Here is a 16710-nt window from a genome sequence, read left to right on the forward strand (position 1 = left end):
ATGGCCATCAGCTGTGGCTACTTGGCCGTCAGCTGTAACCAGTGAGCCATTGGCCACTAATATAACTGCTGTGGCTACGCTAGCAGAGAGAAGAGAGAGAAGAATGGGGGCTAGCAAGAAGATGGCGGCTGGGCTGACAAGCGTGGATGGCGGTTTGCGGACAGTGTGGATCCAGCCTCCAGTGAGAGTATAGTGCCGCCAGAGAGAATATAGTGGTATGACTCCCCTACCTATGGCTCCGTGGGTGTTCCTTTTTGGCCTCACCATATCCTGCGTTCTTATGTGGGGAGCGGGACCAGAGACCCCGTATGACTCCCTGCATTACAGTTTCCACAGCTGGTCTCTGTTCCCATGCCAACCCGGATGTGCCAAGGAGCCCTAACTCACTCCTGGGGGTGTCCATGTGGCATCCGTCAAACTGGGCTAACACACACACATGCACACACGCACGCCAACACTGACATGCACACTCCCCTTCTATCTCGGGGCTGTCTGAGGATTTGCATGAGGATGAGTGGGAAAACACGCCAAACATGATAAGGAGATAGAGAAATCCACCTGACAAAATCATCATCTGTGGGGATAGTCGCCGAGAGCAGTTTCCAGGCTGTCAGCCTCATGTGGAAAGGTGCTGGCTCGGTGATTAGATGGCTGGGTGGCCATCAGCTGTTACCAGTTAGCCATTGGCTACTAATATAACTGCTGAGGCTACGCTGGCAAGGCGGTTGGTTGGTTGGCAGAGAAGCAGAAAGCGGATTGCGGCTAGCAAGTGTGGTTAGCAAACGGATTGTGGATCACGGATCGTGTGGATCCTACTTCCTGTGTCTTGCCCGGCCGCCAGCGAGATTGGGGTACAGGAAGACGCCTTGTTGGGGTACTGGTGGATGTTTACTTTTGTGTCTCGCCCGGCCGCCATCGAGAATATAGTGTATGACTCCCCTGTCCATGGCTCCGCTGTTCCTTTTTGGATTCCATGTCCTGCGTGACATCATCACTATCTTTATTTTCTTATTACAGTTTCACGAATTCAGGTATGTCCCAGCTTATGAAAAACCTAAGCTGACCCAAATTATTCACCACAGAGTCACTTTGTTCATTAAAAAGAAACCCCAAAAGACTTGAAAAAGTGAAAAAAAAACAACATTTTAAAAGCTCCAGTAACCACCACCCCATCCTTGCCTCTACAAACCTTCCTTGAAAATTTCCTTTGTGCATGTTTGTTCCTTCAGCAATACTCCGGGACACCTGCCATGCTGGCGGGACAGAGGCGCATAAGCCCCGGGCTCACTATGATATGGCTCCTGGCACAAGGAGGGGACCCATGTTCACAAAATTCCATCAGACCTACTGAACTGAGACCCGTCTGACCAGCTCAGTGCACAGAGCTCAGAGGGGCCCCTAGTGGCAGGAGGTTCCTTGAGTTGGAGCTCCGGAGTGGGGTCTTGAAGATACCTAGCAGTTCACTTCACTGTGAGACAGAGGCCATGGAAAGGCAAAGGGAACAGCTCTGCAGAGCTGCAGAGGTGGAGAGGACCGGTTGAGTGTGAGAAGGGCGAAGCCTTTAGGACTGCTGGAATGCAGACTAGAGGGAATGCCGTAGCGAGCGACAGGCCTGGTCGGTGCTGGGGGCCAGGCTTGCAGGGCCTTGGATGCCAACCCAGGTAGCTAGGCTTTCCTCTAAGGGCAATGAGAGGTTCAGAGAGTTTTCAATGAAAATTTTCAAATAAACTGAAAATTGGAGGGAATAATAGAATGAACACCCATACGCCCATCACCAACATTTAGTAATTAACATTTTTCCATACTTCCTTCATTGTTGTTTTACTGTTGCCAAACTATTTTAAAGTAAATTACAGAGATGAAAAAATTTCACCCCTAAAGTGTGACTTTAGTGTGACTCTAATAAATAAGGATATTTTTCGATATAACCACAACTCAGAGTTTTGATGACACTAAGGAAACACTAACATCATAATAGATCATCATCAGTCCATATGCAGTTTTTCCCCAAAATGTGTGTTTCAACTGGAGACAATCCAGGACCATGTTTCATTGGGTTGTGATGTTCGTCAAACTTCTTTGACCTTGAAAGGCTCTCCCCATCTTTTTTATGACATTGGCCTGTGAAAGGACTGGTTGTCCTGCAGAAAATTCCTCCTTCCCGATTTGTCTGTTGCTTCCTGTGGTGTCGTTTAACTTGTTCCTCCATCCCCTGAATTTCTTCTAAACTGGAAGTTAGTTGTAAAGGTTTCAGAGATTCAGGCTGAGCCTCTGGGCCAAGAATACCTAATAGGTGAGGCTCATGAAGGGTTTAAAACCGGGCAGGGTGGTCAGATCTGCAGCTCTTCCAGCTTTGAAGTGCACACACAGCTCCTCAGGGTCTTGTTACAAAAGTGATTCTGATTCAGCAGGTCTGGGTTGGGTGGCGAGGCTCTGGCTGCTGGTCCTTGGCCCACAGTTTGGGGAGCTCAGAGGGAACCTGCTCTGTGGAGGAGGCAGCTCCCCTAAGGTCAGCGTGTGCTCCTCCCCTACTGGTGGGCTGAAAGGTGGACATGGCATCAGATCCGGGACAGTAGATGCTGTCATACTCTTCATATCTCTAGGGACACTCCAGGAAATGACTTGTTCCATTCTAATCAGCCAGAGGGATGCTATAGTGCCTCTTAACTGCAGGGTCTCAGAGAAGCAGTGCTGCCAGGTAGGCCTTTTGGGGTGGTGGCCTCAGATGCCCCCACTGGACGGCACCCCTAAGTCTTGGCCTCGGGGGCCCTGAGGGCCTGACCGGAGGTCCTGAAGTGGGAGAGGAAGGAAGCAGGGAGCAGAGGAGGCCAAGGCTGTCGCCTCCCAGCCGCGAGAGGGGCCTCGAGTAAACAGGAAGGCCTGGCGGCTCCATGGTGGGGGGGCTTTGGAGGGGTGGGGGCCAGAGCCCTACTGGACCTGCGCAGCCTGCAAGCACACAGATTCCACACTAGGGAAACAGATCCAGAGAGGTTGTATGGCTTGTCCCAGATCACACAGTGAGGCAGGGGAACCCTTGCCTACCTTTCCTGCTTCTGCCCTACTCCTGAGTTTCTGGTGCAGGGTGTCCTGCCTGTGTTGCCCACCATGCTTCGTGAGGTGCTGGGAGAGTCTCTCCCCTTTTGGGGCCTCAGTTTCCCTATCTATGAATTCAGAGCCCTTACAACTCAGAGGTTCTAGATTCCAGTGGAATCCGGTCCAGTGGAATCCTTCTACCTCTTAGGTGATCTGCAAGGGTCCTTCAGACCGTGAGGATTGGGTTTTATCAGGAAGGCTAATATCACCCAGGAGGCAGCAGGTACCAGAACCATTCCTCGGGGAAAGTGAGGGAGACTTTGAGGGACTTTGCTCTTCTAGAACAGAGTCTGGTGGGATCACAGACCCTGTGACTTCCTTATACCCCTGGGGAGTCATTCCCCCTTTTCAGAGGCCCTGTCCCTGGGCTCAGAATGCCCTCAGCACCCACACTCTGGGGACTAAGAATCAAAACCTATGAGACCTTGAGCTGTGTAGCCCAGTGGTTAATCCCATTCAGTTATTGCATAAGCGCTTATCAAATGCTTATAAGTGCTAGAAGAGTGAGCCAGCACTCTTCTAAGTGATGGGGCCCTTCTATTCTAGAGAGGGAGACACAACATAAACAATGTACAGTATGTGACAGGGTGATGTGTGCCCCAGGGGCCACTTATGGTACAGGGAGAGGACTATTTTAAATGCAATGGGTCAGGGAAGCTCCCACTGACCATATGCCATTTGATCTGCGACTTAAAGAGTGAGGAGCAAGCCCTGTGGTCATCTAGGGGTAGAGTGTTTCAGGGAAAGGGAACAGCAAGTGCAAAGGCCCTGAGGTGGACACATGCTTGGCACATTCAAGGAATAGCAAGGAGGCCGCATGGCTGCAGTGGTATGAGCAAGGGGGTAAGCGCAGAAAGTGAGGTTGGTGAGGGCATGAGGTAGCCTCACTACCATTTGAGGGGCCCTGTTTTTTTACACTGAATGAGATGGTTGCCCACCAGAGGACTCTGAGCAGAGGAGGCAAGGAACTTGACTTAGCTTAACAGGTGCCTTTTATGGTGTGCAGAGTGGGCTAAGGGCAAGGTTGGAAGCAAGGAGAGTTCAGTGAGGAAGTGACTGCAATATTTTGAGGTGCTGGTGGTCACAAGGGTAGTCATAGTGGGGTGGTAAGAACCCCACAAACACTGAGAATTTGGGGGAACACCCAACAGGATTTGCATGTAAGTTGGATGGGGGTGTGAGAGAGAGAGAGTCAAGGTCCACCTCAAGGCTTAAGCAACGAGAGGACGGAGCTGTCACGGTCTGTCATGGAGGGTCTGAGGCAGGAGCAGTTGGCAGAGAAGGAATAGAGCCCAGTTTCGGATGAGTGAAGTCTGAGCTGCTTACTAGACATCCAGGAACCTGGGACCTGGAGAGAGTTCTGGCTGGAATTTTCTATCTGGAATCTATGAAGTTGGGAACCATCAGTATATAAACGATAGTTAAAGCTGTTTGTCTGGATGAGGGCATCCAGAACAGCACTTCTCAAACTTTAATGTGCACCCCCGTGCCCTGGGAGTCTTGATAAAATGCAGGTTCTGACTCACAGGTCTGGGGCAGGGCCTGAGAGACCACACTTGGTACCAGGCTCTAGGGCATTATTTGTATTTTACAGACAAGACCCACTGGTGGGTAATGAAATCAATAGAATGGCTGTGATCAGTATTTGAAAGAAATTGCAACAGAATGGATACACATCACGAGGATATATATTGTTTCACAAAACCTTTGTTTCAGTTATTCGAGCCTGAGTCCCAGGGTTTGTACTGGGACGCGAGGTTGTCATGGTCACAAAAGTTTGAGAAAACCTGACTTGGGAGTGAAGGTAAACAGAGAAGGGAAGAGGCCGAGGAGCCAAGTGTGAGAGGATGAGGAAGAACCAGTGAGGAGGCAGATAAGGCGACCAGAGAGGTGGGAGGAAAACCAAGACAGAATGTTCTGGAAGCCAAAGGAGGAAAGAGGTCCAGATTTGATTTATCCTCTGCTTCTCCCAGAGAAGCACATGCGAACCTCAGTTTCCTCCATTGTGAAATGGGGACATGACAGTCTCAGCTCATTGAGGTAACTATGAGGTGGCACTTAGCACCAGGCTGGGCAAGTGTGTGAATGGTGGAGTGATTCCGATTCTGGTCCTGGGTTTTGAGCTCCTCCAGCTTAGCAGGCTGCACTCCCATTGCACAGATGAAGAAACTGAGACCCAGACTATGGAAAGGTCTTGCCTGAGGCCACCCGGCACAGAGCCTGGGTACTCTGCCTCCTGGTCCGGTGCTTTCTTTCCTCTGCACCCACTTTCTCCCTTGCCTGTGTGGGTCTAGCCCTGCTATTCCCACTAGCCCCTGGCTCCAGGCCCATGCTGGAGACGGTCAGCCGCCTGGGGGGGCTCCCTGGGGCCCGCCTGAAATTCCTCCAGTGGACAGCAGCCAGGGTGGACATGCTGTGTCCCTTCCTGGCCAGCCATAAGGAGGAAGCATTGAATCTGTGCACCTGCCTACTGTGGGGTCCAGGCATAGGGGGCTGGCCATCAGCCACATGTCTCTTTGGCGTGTGGCTAGGCGGCACCTGAAAACATCTACATCAGTCGGAGCCCCAGCAGGAAACAGATGGCACGCTCCACTGGGATCAGGAGAGTTTAATATAGGGTCTGTTTACACAGGTGTGGGCAGGGTACAGTGAAACCACAGGGACGGTGCTGAGCCCCCAGGCATGGCAGCAGCGGGGTCATGACCACCCTCGGCCTGAAGGGCCCTGTGGAGAGGGACGGGTCAGGGCTGTGGCCTTCAGTGGAGGGAGGCAGTGACCCTGTAGGGAAGGAGCTGGAGGAATCATTCCCCTCCTCCGCCTTCCTCCCCCTCCTTCCTCTCTCTCGGATCTGTGCAGGGCTGAGGGGCGTGGGACAGGTAGATGTGTCCATTGGGAGGGAAACTGTGTCTGGTGGGCAATGGAAGACAACCACCCCAAGATCTGTACCCCAGCTGTGAAATTGTATGACCACCAAGCTTCCCAGGGACAGGTGACCCAGTCCCGGGACTGGCCTCTTCCACTGGGGAACAGGAGCAGGACTTACCACTTTGTGCCTCAGTTTCCCTATGATTCCATGGCCTCTGCCCCTGCCTTACCTTCCAGGGCACTTTTATGCTTTTGATAAATATATGTCAAAAGTCAAAGGGTCCCAGGCTCTGTCCTGGGGACATAGCAGTGCAGAGGCATTGAGATCCCTACCTTCGAAGGCTTCTAGTCGTGTGGAGATGCTCATACAGCACGACTCCACACAGGCCAGGGGTTGTGGGGAGGCCCAGGTGCTGTGGGAGCTTTAGGGTGATCTCCTGTCCACCCCTGGGGGCCCCTATCTCTTCTTCCGTGGGATCTCTGGGGCCAGGTCCAGGCCCTCGTGTGGCTCCTGTAGGTTTTTCTCTCCCTGGAAGTTTCCCTACCAGTTCTTCCTCATGTCTACCTGCAGCCTCTCCTGCTTTCTGAAGAATCCAATGGGACTTGTTTATAATGTGGGTGGGAATGGATTATGCAGTTTGGAGGGAAGTGGGAGGGAGGAAAGTTTAGGGAAAGCCTCCTACGGGGTCTCTGTTATTCCCCAGATGCTCCAACACCCACTCTGGACAATAATCCCCTTCACCCTGTGAAACTCACAGCCCTGGTGACATCTATCCTCTCCACAGACAGCTCAGGTGGGAGCAGCAGTGAAGGGGGTAAGCGTGGGGCCAGGCAGCCATGGGTCTCCACTTTTCAGCCTGGGGGTCTCTCACTTTTCATAGATACTTGGGTTCCTCCTCTGTAAATGGTTTAATGTCACCGACCTCCAGGGGTGGCTGTGCGGATTCAGAGCTGATAAGGTGAACGCCTAGGGCGGGGCTGGTGCACAGGGAGAGTTCAGCCCTGGGGTGGATTAACTGTCCCTGGTGGGGCCGGGGGAAACCCCATAGCCACCCCATTGTCCTCCACTGAGGCCACCCTTTGCCTTGTGGTGCCCACCTTCCCGTCTCTGAGCCCATAGGAAAAGGCAGAGGACCTGCCACATTTGGGGACCCCTTCCACCCCATCCCAGCCTTCCCAGCTTGCTAGGCCTGAGTGGGTCTCCTGGGACCCCACACTCATGCCTGGCCAGGAACTGGCCTTGTAGCCACAGGACTGGGCAAGCGAACCTTCTTCTAATCCCCACCCAAGGAGCCACACCCAGCCTTCCTGTCTCTCTGTCAGGTCCTGCAGAGACAAACACATCCTGCTGTGCTCCTTCCAGAGGCACCCAGGCCTTCCTCCCAGGCCTCAATTTCCCCATCTGTGACCCAGGACAAGTATAAAGAGAAAAAACACTCCCCAACGCCCCCCTCCCAGCTCCATTCCCTCTGTGGGTCCTGCCAACACACACCAAAATTTGTCTTCTCAAAGCCCGCCTCTGCCAGTACTTTCTGTTCTAGAACCCTCCATGACTCCCACAAGCCTTCAGGATAAAGTCCTGGTATTGGAGGCCCCTCCTTCCAAAGCAGGGCCAGTCTGCCTCTTCAGACTTCCTGTCCTACCACACCCCTGCTGTCCCACAGTGCTCCAACTACTTCCTGCCTCTGTGCCTTTGCTCAGGCTATTCCCCTGCCTGAATGTCCTCCTCACTCCTTTCTTTTACCCCACCCCCACTTACACAGTCTTTCAAAGGCGGCGCCTAAATGCCACCTCCTCCAGGCAGCTCAGGCTTCCTCCTCTGAGCTCCCTTGGGCCTGACCCTAGGTCCTACCCATAACTAGCACCACAGTGGGCACATACTTGGCACTTACTGTTTGCAGAATGAACCAGGAACAGTTCTAGGATTGTCTCCCAAACTCAGGGAGCACTGATGGGAGCGTACTTCCTGTGTGCCAGGCCCAGGGCTTAGCACTATAGTGCCCTGACCTCTGGAAATCTCACGAACAGCCTGGCAAGGAAAGCACTGTTATGCCCACTTTACAAACAGGGTGACCAAGGGTTAAGGGAACTATGACCAAGGTCTCATAGCTCAGAACAAGCAGGGAAGCACTCTGAACCCAGGGCCATCTGACTTCAGACATGTCATTAAAGTGTGTCCCCATTTCAATTTGGGGCTGTGTTTTGTCCCCGAAGGATTCTCCGCCCATGGAGGGGGCAGACACAAAGTGTGTGGCTTTGGGCCGCTGCCTTGTCCTCTCTGGGCCCTGAGGTCTCAGCTGTCATACCATGCCAATTTGGGAATGTTCCTTCCCAATCCTGGGCCTCAGTTTCCCTGTCTGAAAAATGAGAGAATGATAGCCAGTGTCATGCTATATATAAGCCAGCTTTGGTGCCCACTGAGATCTGTTCAAATCCCAACTCTACCATCTTCTTGGGACAGTTATCTCACTTCATTAGGCCTCTATTTCCTCATTTGCAAAATGGGAACACTGACTTCATGGGGCTGTGAGCTCCACATGGACTGCCTTGGCCAGCGCTTGACCCCTGAAAGCTCCGCGTGGCTTGGCGGGCTGTTAGGGTGATTGTTTTCATCTGCCCCCTGGGGGATGCCAGATGAACCCCACCAGTCAGCCCTGGAGAGAGAGGATGGGATGAAAAGGTGAGGTGTGTGGGGAGACAAACCTGGAGCCTTGGCCCTCCCACCCCACTGCCTCCCCCCCCCCCAGGGCCCCCCACCCAGCGACAAAGCTCGTGGCACTTCCTCTCCCGCCTGGCAGGCCGCCTGGCCCAGCCCCTTCTCTAAGGAAGCGCATTTCCTGCCTCCCCGGGCCGGGCTGGATGAGCCAGGAGCTCCCCACCGCTGACGGTCATACCCCAGCCTCCATCTGCAGCCACTGGCCCAGACTGCGGCCACCACTGCTGTCCACCCCAGGGGAGCCCAGCACTCCCTCCCTGCTCATTCCTCGGCCAGCAACCCCCAGCTTGGCCCTGCACCCCTGTGCCCACTTCTCCTGACCCCTCGGCCTACACCTCAGAAGGCTGGAGCAGGGACGCCGTCGCTCCGGCTGCCTGCTCCCTTTGGGTCCCCGCGCGAGCCCACGCCGGCCCCCGCGCCCGCCTGCAGCCCTGCCCCTGGATACCGGATAAGGCCCAGCACACAGACCCCCGAGTGGACAGCATGGACCGAAGCAAGCTCTCCCTGGTCGTGGCCGTACTGCTGGCCGCCTGCAGCCTCAGCCCCACAAGTAGGTGTTCAGGGACCCGGGGTGGGGATACTCAGCCCCAAGTGTTTCTGGCCCCCTCCCTGTGTCCTGAGGTCATGCGCAGAGCAGCTGACCTAGGGGGTTTGGACAGCCCAAGGCAGATGCCATAGGGTGACCAACCATCCCAGTTTGGCAGGACCAAGAACTTTCAGCTATAAGTCTCAGCACACAGGGGTGAGTTATTTCCCTTAACCCTGACCTCTGGCCCGGTCCTCCCAGTTTCTCCCCTGGAAGCCCAGGTCCCAGAGTGCTGTGCATCCCCCTACTCCCCCACCCTCCTGCCCTCTCTGGGCCTTAAGATCCCTGAGGAAGATGTGGGAAGGAGGACGCAAGACAGTTGGAGCTCGGCTTTAGGTTGTCAGTTACTTCCTTGTGGTGTGATCTTGGGGAACGGCCTTCCTGCCTCTGAGTGAAGTGGGGATGGTAACAGACACACTTCGGGCTGTTGGTAAGGTTGGTGTTGAGGCAATGCTTGTAGAGAAAGCTCTCAGGCAGGCTGGTTGTTTCTGTTGTTATTGTTGTTCTAGGATTAGCTTTAAACCCTCCACCCTTCCCTGGGGCCTGTGAGTGGCTCTCAGACCCTTTCTGAACGCAACACTATCTCCCCTGCCTCTATCCCTCAAGAAGCCGTAGGATGGGGCACAGTCCCAGACCAGGGCTTTTGAGGGGGCTCCTCAGCCTGGGGACTCTTCCAGGCAGGCACTGCCTCTGCTGCCTTCTGAAGCTGATCAGATGATGGGCCGCGAGGAGCCGGGGATTCCCAACCCCTTATCCCACTTACTGCGGCCTCGCTGTGCTCTGTGGACACATCCACTTAAAGTCACAGGATGGCCCTGTGGACACCCCTTCACCCATGGTGCACCCAGGAACTCCCTAAAGGATCTGGGGGAGGTGGTGAGAAGAGGACCAGTAGCAGTAGCCACCTCCTCCCTGCCTTTCCCAACCTTGCAGCAGTTTAAAATCCCTAATCCTTGGTCTCTAAAGCTCTTACCACGGCCTGCTTCACTGACAGACAGGAAGTTGAGCCTCAGACTCTAAGTGACTTAGCAGGGATTTGACCCCAGGCCTGTGGCTCTCTGGAACTCTTGCTCCTAACCACGTGTGATGTGACCACCCCTCTTGATACAGCTCCTGATAACCATGCAAGATGGCTGCCTTGTCACCCCATTTTACAGGACAGGAAGTGAAAGCTGCGGCCTGCCAAGTTCCTATAGCTCAGATAAAAGCCTTACCTGAGCTCCAAGATAGCTACCCTGCTCCCGCATTTCCTCTCTGCCATCTCTCCAGCTGCCCCCGCATTTCCTCTCAGTCATCAGAGAAAGAAAGATTTACGTAGTTCTTTAGGATTTGGTTTTATAGGATCAAAGGCAGTTAGTTGTGTGCTGGCAAATAATTAACAACAAGGATGGGGGGTAGAGTTTGTCAGTTTCTGTGGTGTAAATGTTCCCACACGGCTGATTTCAAGCTTCCAACTCACCACACTTGGAGTCGCCCACAGTGCCCATAGGGACACCCGTATCTAGTGTTTCCATCACACATATACGACAGACATATATAACCTCAAGAGCATAGATAATAGTAAAATGGAGAAAAATCATTACGAAGTAAGGAGTTTGATATTTGTTACCTTTTAAAATATATGTATTTAATTGTAAGCTTATAAAATTTATTTTTTAATAATGGCTGTGTTGAACAGCCAGTTGGAAAAACTCCTGGTAGTTTATCAATGTGCTCCTGCGAGCTGGTACTGGCACCTAGTGATCGCAGGGTTCTAAGGGCATCCCAAACCATCCAGCTCAACTCACCGACAGTCTGGAAGACTGAGGCCCACGGAAGGCAGATGGGGGCCTCGGCCAAGGCTTGGAACCCAGATCTCCATGCAGGGGCAGGGGATGGGAGGGACCCAGGCATCCTTCTTCAGGCTGGAAGAAGGATCCAAATGGCTCCAAAACAGGTTCAAAAACAGGTCCCACCTTCCGTGAACACAGTGGCAGAATCTCTCAAAACCATAACTTATGGAACAACCCAACTTCGGAAGTCAGACCTAGAGAGTTATTTGACCAGCTCTATAAACGTGTATAGTCCATAGGTACCGGTCACAAAAACCCAACAACTGGAGACCACTCAAATGCCCATCAGCCTGGATCCCATTATGCAGTGGACTATCATGCAGCCATTACCAAGAAAAAGCTAGACCTATGTCTACATGACTGTGGACAGATGTACGGGACACACTTAGGTGCCCACACAGCAATGATTCATTTCTGCAAGAATAAAATAGTAATAATTCACAATATGCACAGAGAAAATCCCGATGTCACTGTTTTGTTCTGTAGCATCGGGCGGGTTTCTCTAGGGGATTTTCACTTTCTAAGACATACTTTTTTTGTCATGTTGGAAATTTTTGAACAAACATGTAGAGATTTTTAAAAAGCAATTTAACCACATATTACCTTCAGTCCACTCCTCAAAGAAAGGAGATATGAGGGGCAAAAATTGTTAGCATGCTGGTGGCTTGCGTACTGGCGTTTGTCTAGCTTTTTAAGGTACATTTAATGCAGGTGGATCAACGTTTTGGAGTCCTCTGTACCCTTCTTACGTCCCAGAAGTTTCGATATCGTCATGTGGATTCCATAACCATCCCATTGTGGTTCTGAAATGTTCTCTCCTTTAACTGCCAACCATCATTCACCGTAATGAAGCCCCTATTATTGAATATTTGGGTGGTTTTCTCTTTGGGGCTAATTATAAATACTACCTCAGTGCACATTTTTGGTATATGCACCTTTTCCTGTATTTTGGAGTATTTCACTTGGAAAGAGTCTCAGAAGTGGGGGTGCTAGGGTTCATGGCCCACGTTGGGTGGCTGGGATCAAAGAGTGTTTCCTAAGTGTAGATGAATGTAGATGGGCCAGAGGTGTGACTTGGAGTCCCCGAGCCTGCCACCTATGTGGGGGTTTAGGACTCTCTGGAGAGGAGATTATTGACACAGGACAGAGACCACAAATATCCATCTCTTAAAGTCTGCACTCTGGGGCCGATTCCTATTTGCCAGGAGAAAAAAGAGGTTGGAGCAGGAGCTGTGTGAGCCAAAAGAGTCTGGGTCCCTGGGACCAGTGGAGACATGACCTTTAAGATTCTCTCTCACCTCAGCTGGACAGATGGTGACACTAAGAGCCAGAGGGAGAGAGAGTCTTTGTCTCAAGGTCACAGATAGGTCAGTGCTGGGCTCTCTGAGGACAGGCCTGGTCTATTTGCTTAAGCGTCTGAGGGGGAATATGGGCAAGAGGGAAGGAAGCACCTTTTCTGTGTCCATGGTGCATCAGGCAGCTCTATGTCTTTATACCCAGTTTACAGATGAGGAAATCGAGGTTCGGGACAATGGCAGGTCCAGATTTAAACCCTAGGCTGTCTGCTCCCACACCCAGCTTCTTTTCCTGGTACCTTTAATGGCCTGGTGTGGGGGCTTGGAGAGCTGATTGCCCTGGCTTTGGGCCCACCCTCCTAGCTACAGCCCCAGCTTTAGGCATCAGCCCTGGAGGCTGAAGAGGACCCTCATCCAAGGCTGAGCTGACTTCAGTCCCTGTGACAAGGGTACAGAGGGAGAGATAAATGTAACAGTCAATATTTAGAAAGCTTACTGTATGCCAGATGCTGTTCTAGACCTGGTATATGTACTGTCAGACTCAACCTTCACAGAAGCCTGATGACACTCCTGTCACCCCATTTTGCAGCTGAGGAGACTGGGGCACAGGCTGGTGAAGGAATTTGCCCAAGTAACACAGCCCAGGTCTGAGCAGCTGGGGCTTGAGCCCTGGGCTGAACCACTGCCCAAACTGCCTCAGGGGAGATAATGGGGGCCTCTCTGTTGCCAGATCGTCTCACCCTGGGCATTGATCCCTTTCCTGCACTTACCGTGGTTCTCCCACCTAGAGTGCAACTGGGTCAGTTCTGATGAGGAGATTTTTACAACAGTGTTTTGAAGGATGAGTAGAAGCTGACCAAGTTGTCAAATAAAGGAAGACCGCTGGTCTGGGAAAGGGCATGGCAGAGGCAAGGAACCAGGTCTGTTTGAAGGAAAAGCTCACGTCTCCCCACTGACTGGGCATAAATAACTGTGACAGCAGCTGCCAGTTCCTGAGCAATCCTCATGCGTCAGGAGCCTGCTTCGCACTGTGCATGTGTCATCTTACCAACTTGCTCACCAACTTGATGAGAAAGGTGTCATGATTATCCTCATCCCCATTTTACAGATAGTAACACTGAGCCATGGAAAGGAAGCTGGAAGGTGGCAGAATCAGGACGTGAACCTTTGGCATCTGTCAGATCCCTGTACTTTGCAACTCCTCTCTAGGTTGTGGAGCGTTTACAGGCACTGGGGAGTCATGAAAGGCTGGATGGAGAAAGAAGTGTTGAGGCCTCGCTGGCGGTCAGGCCCAGCGGGAGTGGTTGGGCTGGAAGTTAGGGTATCTGTGAGGCTATGATTGGACCCTGAAAGGAGCAAAGGGGGGCTGGGGGGCCCGGTGACTGAAGAAGAAAAAAGCAGAAAAGACCCTTGTCAAAAAAGGATCTGCCCTGGTAATTATGAAATAGTCACAGAAGACTTACTGGGTTACCTCACCAAGCTGACGCACAGCCTGCAAAGTGAGTGTTAGGTGCTGGAGCTGGACTGTCTGGGTTCAAATACAGGCCCTGCCACTTAATAGCTGAGTAACCTTGTGGCCAATTCTTGTACTTTCCTGATCTTCAGTTTTCCCACATGTCAAATGGTTATAGTAGGAGTACCCACCTTGTAGGCTGTGAGGATTAAATGGATCAGCTCAGGCAAAGCCTCAAAACAGTACCTGGTCCTAGTGGGCACAATGGAAGCTGTTTTGCAAATGGGGAAACTGAGGCTCAGAGCAGTTAGGGTTTTGCTCAAGGTGACCAGCTTTTTAAGAGGCAGAACTGGGATTTGACCCAGGACATCTGACTCCAGAGCTGCTTTTCTTGACCATTATCATCTGTGGCCTCCAAAGGTGCTGAGGGTGTCTCTGTGCTGGTAGGACAGGAAGGAGGAGGAAGGGAACAGAGGTGGGAAGGTGGCTCCAGGGTCTCTCTCTAGGCCGGTCACCCAGGCCTCCAGTGGTGCCTCCTTCAACTCTGGTCCCTGGTGGCCCTGGCGTTCCCCTTGGTGCCAGAGGATTGTTTTCAGCTCCGTCTGGGCCCGCCTCCGGCTCCAGGAGACAGGCCCAGGCGTCACACTCCCTCCTGTCTCCCCATTCTCGTCTGCGGGGTGGGGGCGGCCAGGATTCGAAAAGGCCCCAAAATAAATGGACCTCTTATCTGATCTCCCAGCCTGGCCTGTTATCTGATCATTACATAATGGCCAGGCCTGTGGCCTCTCCCGCTGACGCTGACGGCATGGAGGAGGTGGCTCAGGCGGCCCCGGCAATCCGGGAGGAACTGGGGTTCCTGGAAGTCTGGGGAGGGGGCAGGGAAAGTCCGAAGGGAAGGAGGAAGGCGCTGCACTAATCTGCAGGCCAGACCCTGGGTCATATGGGGAGAGGTGGGTCTGATCCCAGCCTGGTCAGCCATGTGCACTGTGACCCTGTATCAACTAGCCTCTCCAGGCCTCAGTATCCCCATCTTTATAGGAGGGGCTGGGACTAGGTAACAGCCAAATGTGTTCACTGATAGGGAAAGGGAGAGGGTGGGGAGCTCTGAGGGGCTTGCTGAATTTACAAGGGGCTGGAACAGCAGGACATTGTGCCAGCCCTTGAGTCTACTGGGGTGAGAGAGTCAGCTGGCCTGAGAATCAGACCCCCTCAGAGATCCCTCACCTGCAGGCTGCCCCATCTCACCACTTCAGCCCAACCTCCCCTGCCCCCCCCATAGACAGTCAATTCTTCTCACGTGACTGAAATCAATCAAATAATTGTGATGAGAAGAGCTACCAGATGCCCTTTCTCATAGAGTCTCCCAAGAACCTCTAAAGGTTGTGTGGGTTCCATTCTTATTGTCCTTGTACAGACAAGGAAACTGAAGCCCAAAGTGGTAAAATCATTCGCTAAAGCCACATAGCTAGTAAGTGTTAGGACTGGGATTCAAATCCAGGTCAGCCTGCCTCCAGAGACCTTGCTTTTAACCAAAATGCCATATGACCCAGGCACTCTGAAGTCCCTGGGACATAGGACAGGACCAGGGCAAGAACTGGTAAGGCCTGGGCCCTCATGGTGGTGAAATGTCCTTGTTCTGAGCTTATCCGTCCCAAGGTGTTGCTGGCGGCTAGTGTTGCATGGCCAGGGCAGCCATCTTACGTCCTTCCCTGACCTCTGGTGGTCCTGATCCCAACAAGGTGGCGGAAAGGTGGGAAAGAAGTCCGGGTTAGGCAAAAGACCGCCCAATAGCCTGGAATTCAGAAGAAGCCTCCCTACCCCCCTTCTCTGAGCTGGCGTCAGCTAGCCATGCAGCCAGTCCCTCCGCACCCATCTTTGATCTCCAAGAAAACAGGAAGTGAGCGCGACAAGATGGAGACACAAACTTCCAAACAGTCTCCCCTTCCCTGTCCTCCTTCCCTCCTCCGGAGCAACCCCCCCCCTTTCCCTGGCACATTCCTTAGGACGAGGTGTAGGGGCCTCATTTCCTCTTCCTCCTCACTGGGTCAGGGTGAAATTCCATTCCCTTCCCTCAGGACCCGCGTTTCCGGGCAGCACAGAGGCCAGCTCCGTGGCCTACTCCGACAGTCGCCCTCCAAACCTGGGCTACCCATTTGGCTCACTGTGTCTCTAAACGCTCCTTGGCCCATTCCTCCCAGCCTCCTTGGGGCTCAAGAGGGGAAGTTTTGTCTCCTGATCTCAGCTGTTGCCTTACTTTGGAGTTAACCAGCTTGGGGGATTGGGTATGTGAATATGTGGGTCCTGCCACACAGTTAAGGCTGCCAGTTGGAGCAAATATAATATAGGATGCCCAGTGTGGGGACAGAGTCTCAGAGAGCAGTTTCCAGGCTCTCGGCCTCATGTGGAAAGGTGCTGGCTCAGTTATTAGATGGCCATCAGCTGTAATCAGATGGCCATCTGCGGTGACTGGGTGGCCATCAGTTGTTACCGGTTAGCCATTAGCCACTAATATAAGTGCCATGGCTACATTGGGGATTGGTTGGTTGGCAAAGAATCAGACAACGGATTGTGCAGCGTGTGGAGCCTGCTTCCTGTGTCTCCAACCCAGCCGCCAGCGAGACTATAGTGATATGACTCCCCTACCTATGGCTCCGTGGGTGTTCCTTTTTGGCCTCACCATATCCTGCATTCTGGTGCCTGGAGCAGGAGCTGAGACCCTGCATGACACACAGTTAAATTTCAATTTCAGATAAACAATGAAAAAAATTTTAGTGTAAGTATGTCCCATGAACTATTTGGGATAAACTTATACTTTAAAAATTATTCATTTTTTATTTATTCATATTTAACTGGCTGTCTGCATTTTATCT

At 52.5% G+C, this 16710-nt stretch overlaps 1 protein-coding gene across 1 annotated transcript in view; it reads left to right on the top strand.

The window, feature by feature from the left end:
• Nucleotides 1–8609: 8609 nt before the first annotated feature.
• The window catches only part of ENG (endoglin), a 28890-nt gene continuing 20789 nt past the window's right edge, over nt 8610–16710 (top strand). The window contains exon 1 of the mRNA XM_019728648.3: nt 8610–9224. Within this exon, the coding sequence (XP_019584207.3) occupies nt 9158–9224 (67 nt within the window). The 5' untranslated portion in view covers nt 8610–9157. The remainder of the gene's footprint in view (nt 9225–16710) is intronic.

The sequence above is a fragment of the Rhinolophus sinicus genome, chromosome 16, assembly GCF_057876585.1.
Source record: "Rhinolophus sinicus isolate RSI-liver-muscle chromosome 16, RSI-T2T, whole genome shotgun sequence".
Taxonomy (NCBI): Eukaryota; Metazoa; Chordata; class Mammalia; order Chiroptera; family Rhinolophidae; genus Rhinolophus; species Rhinolophus sinicus.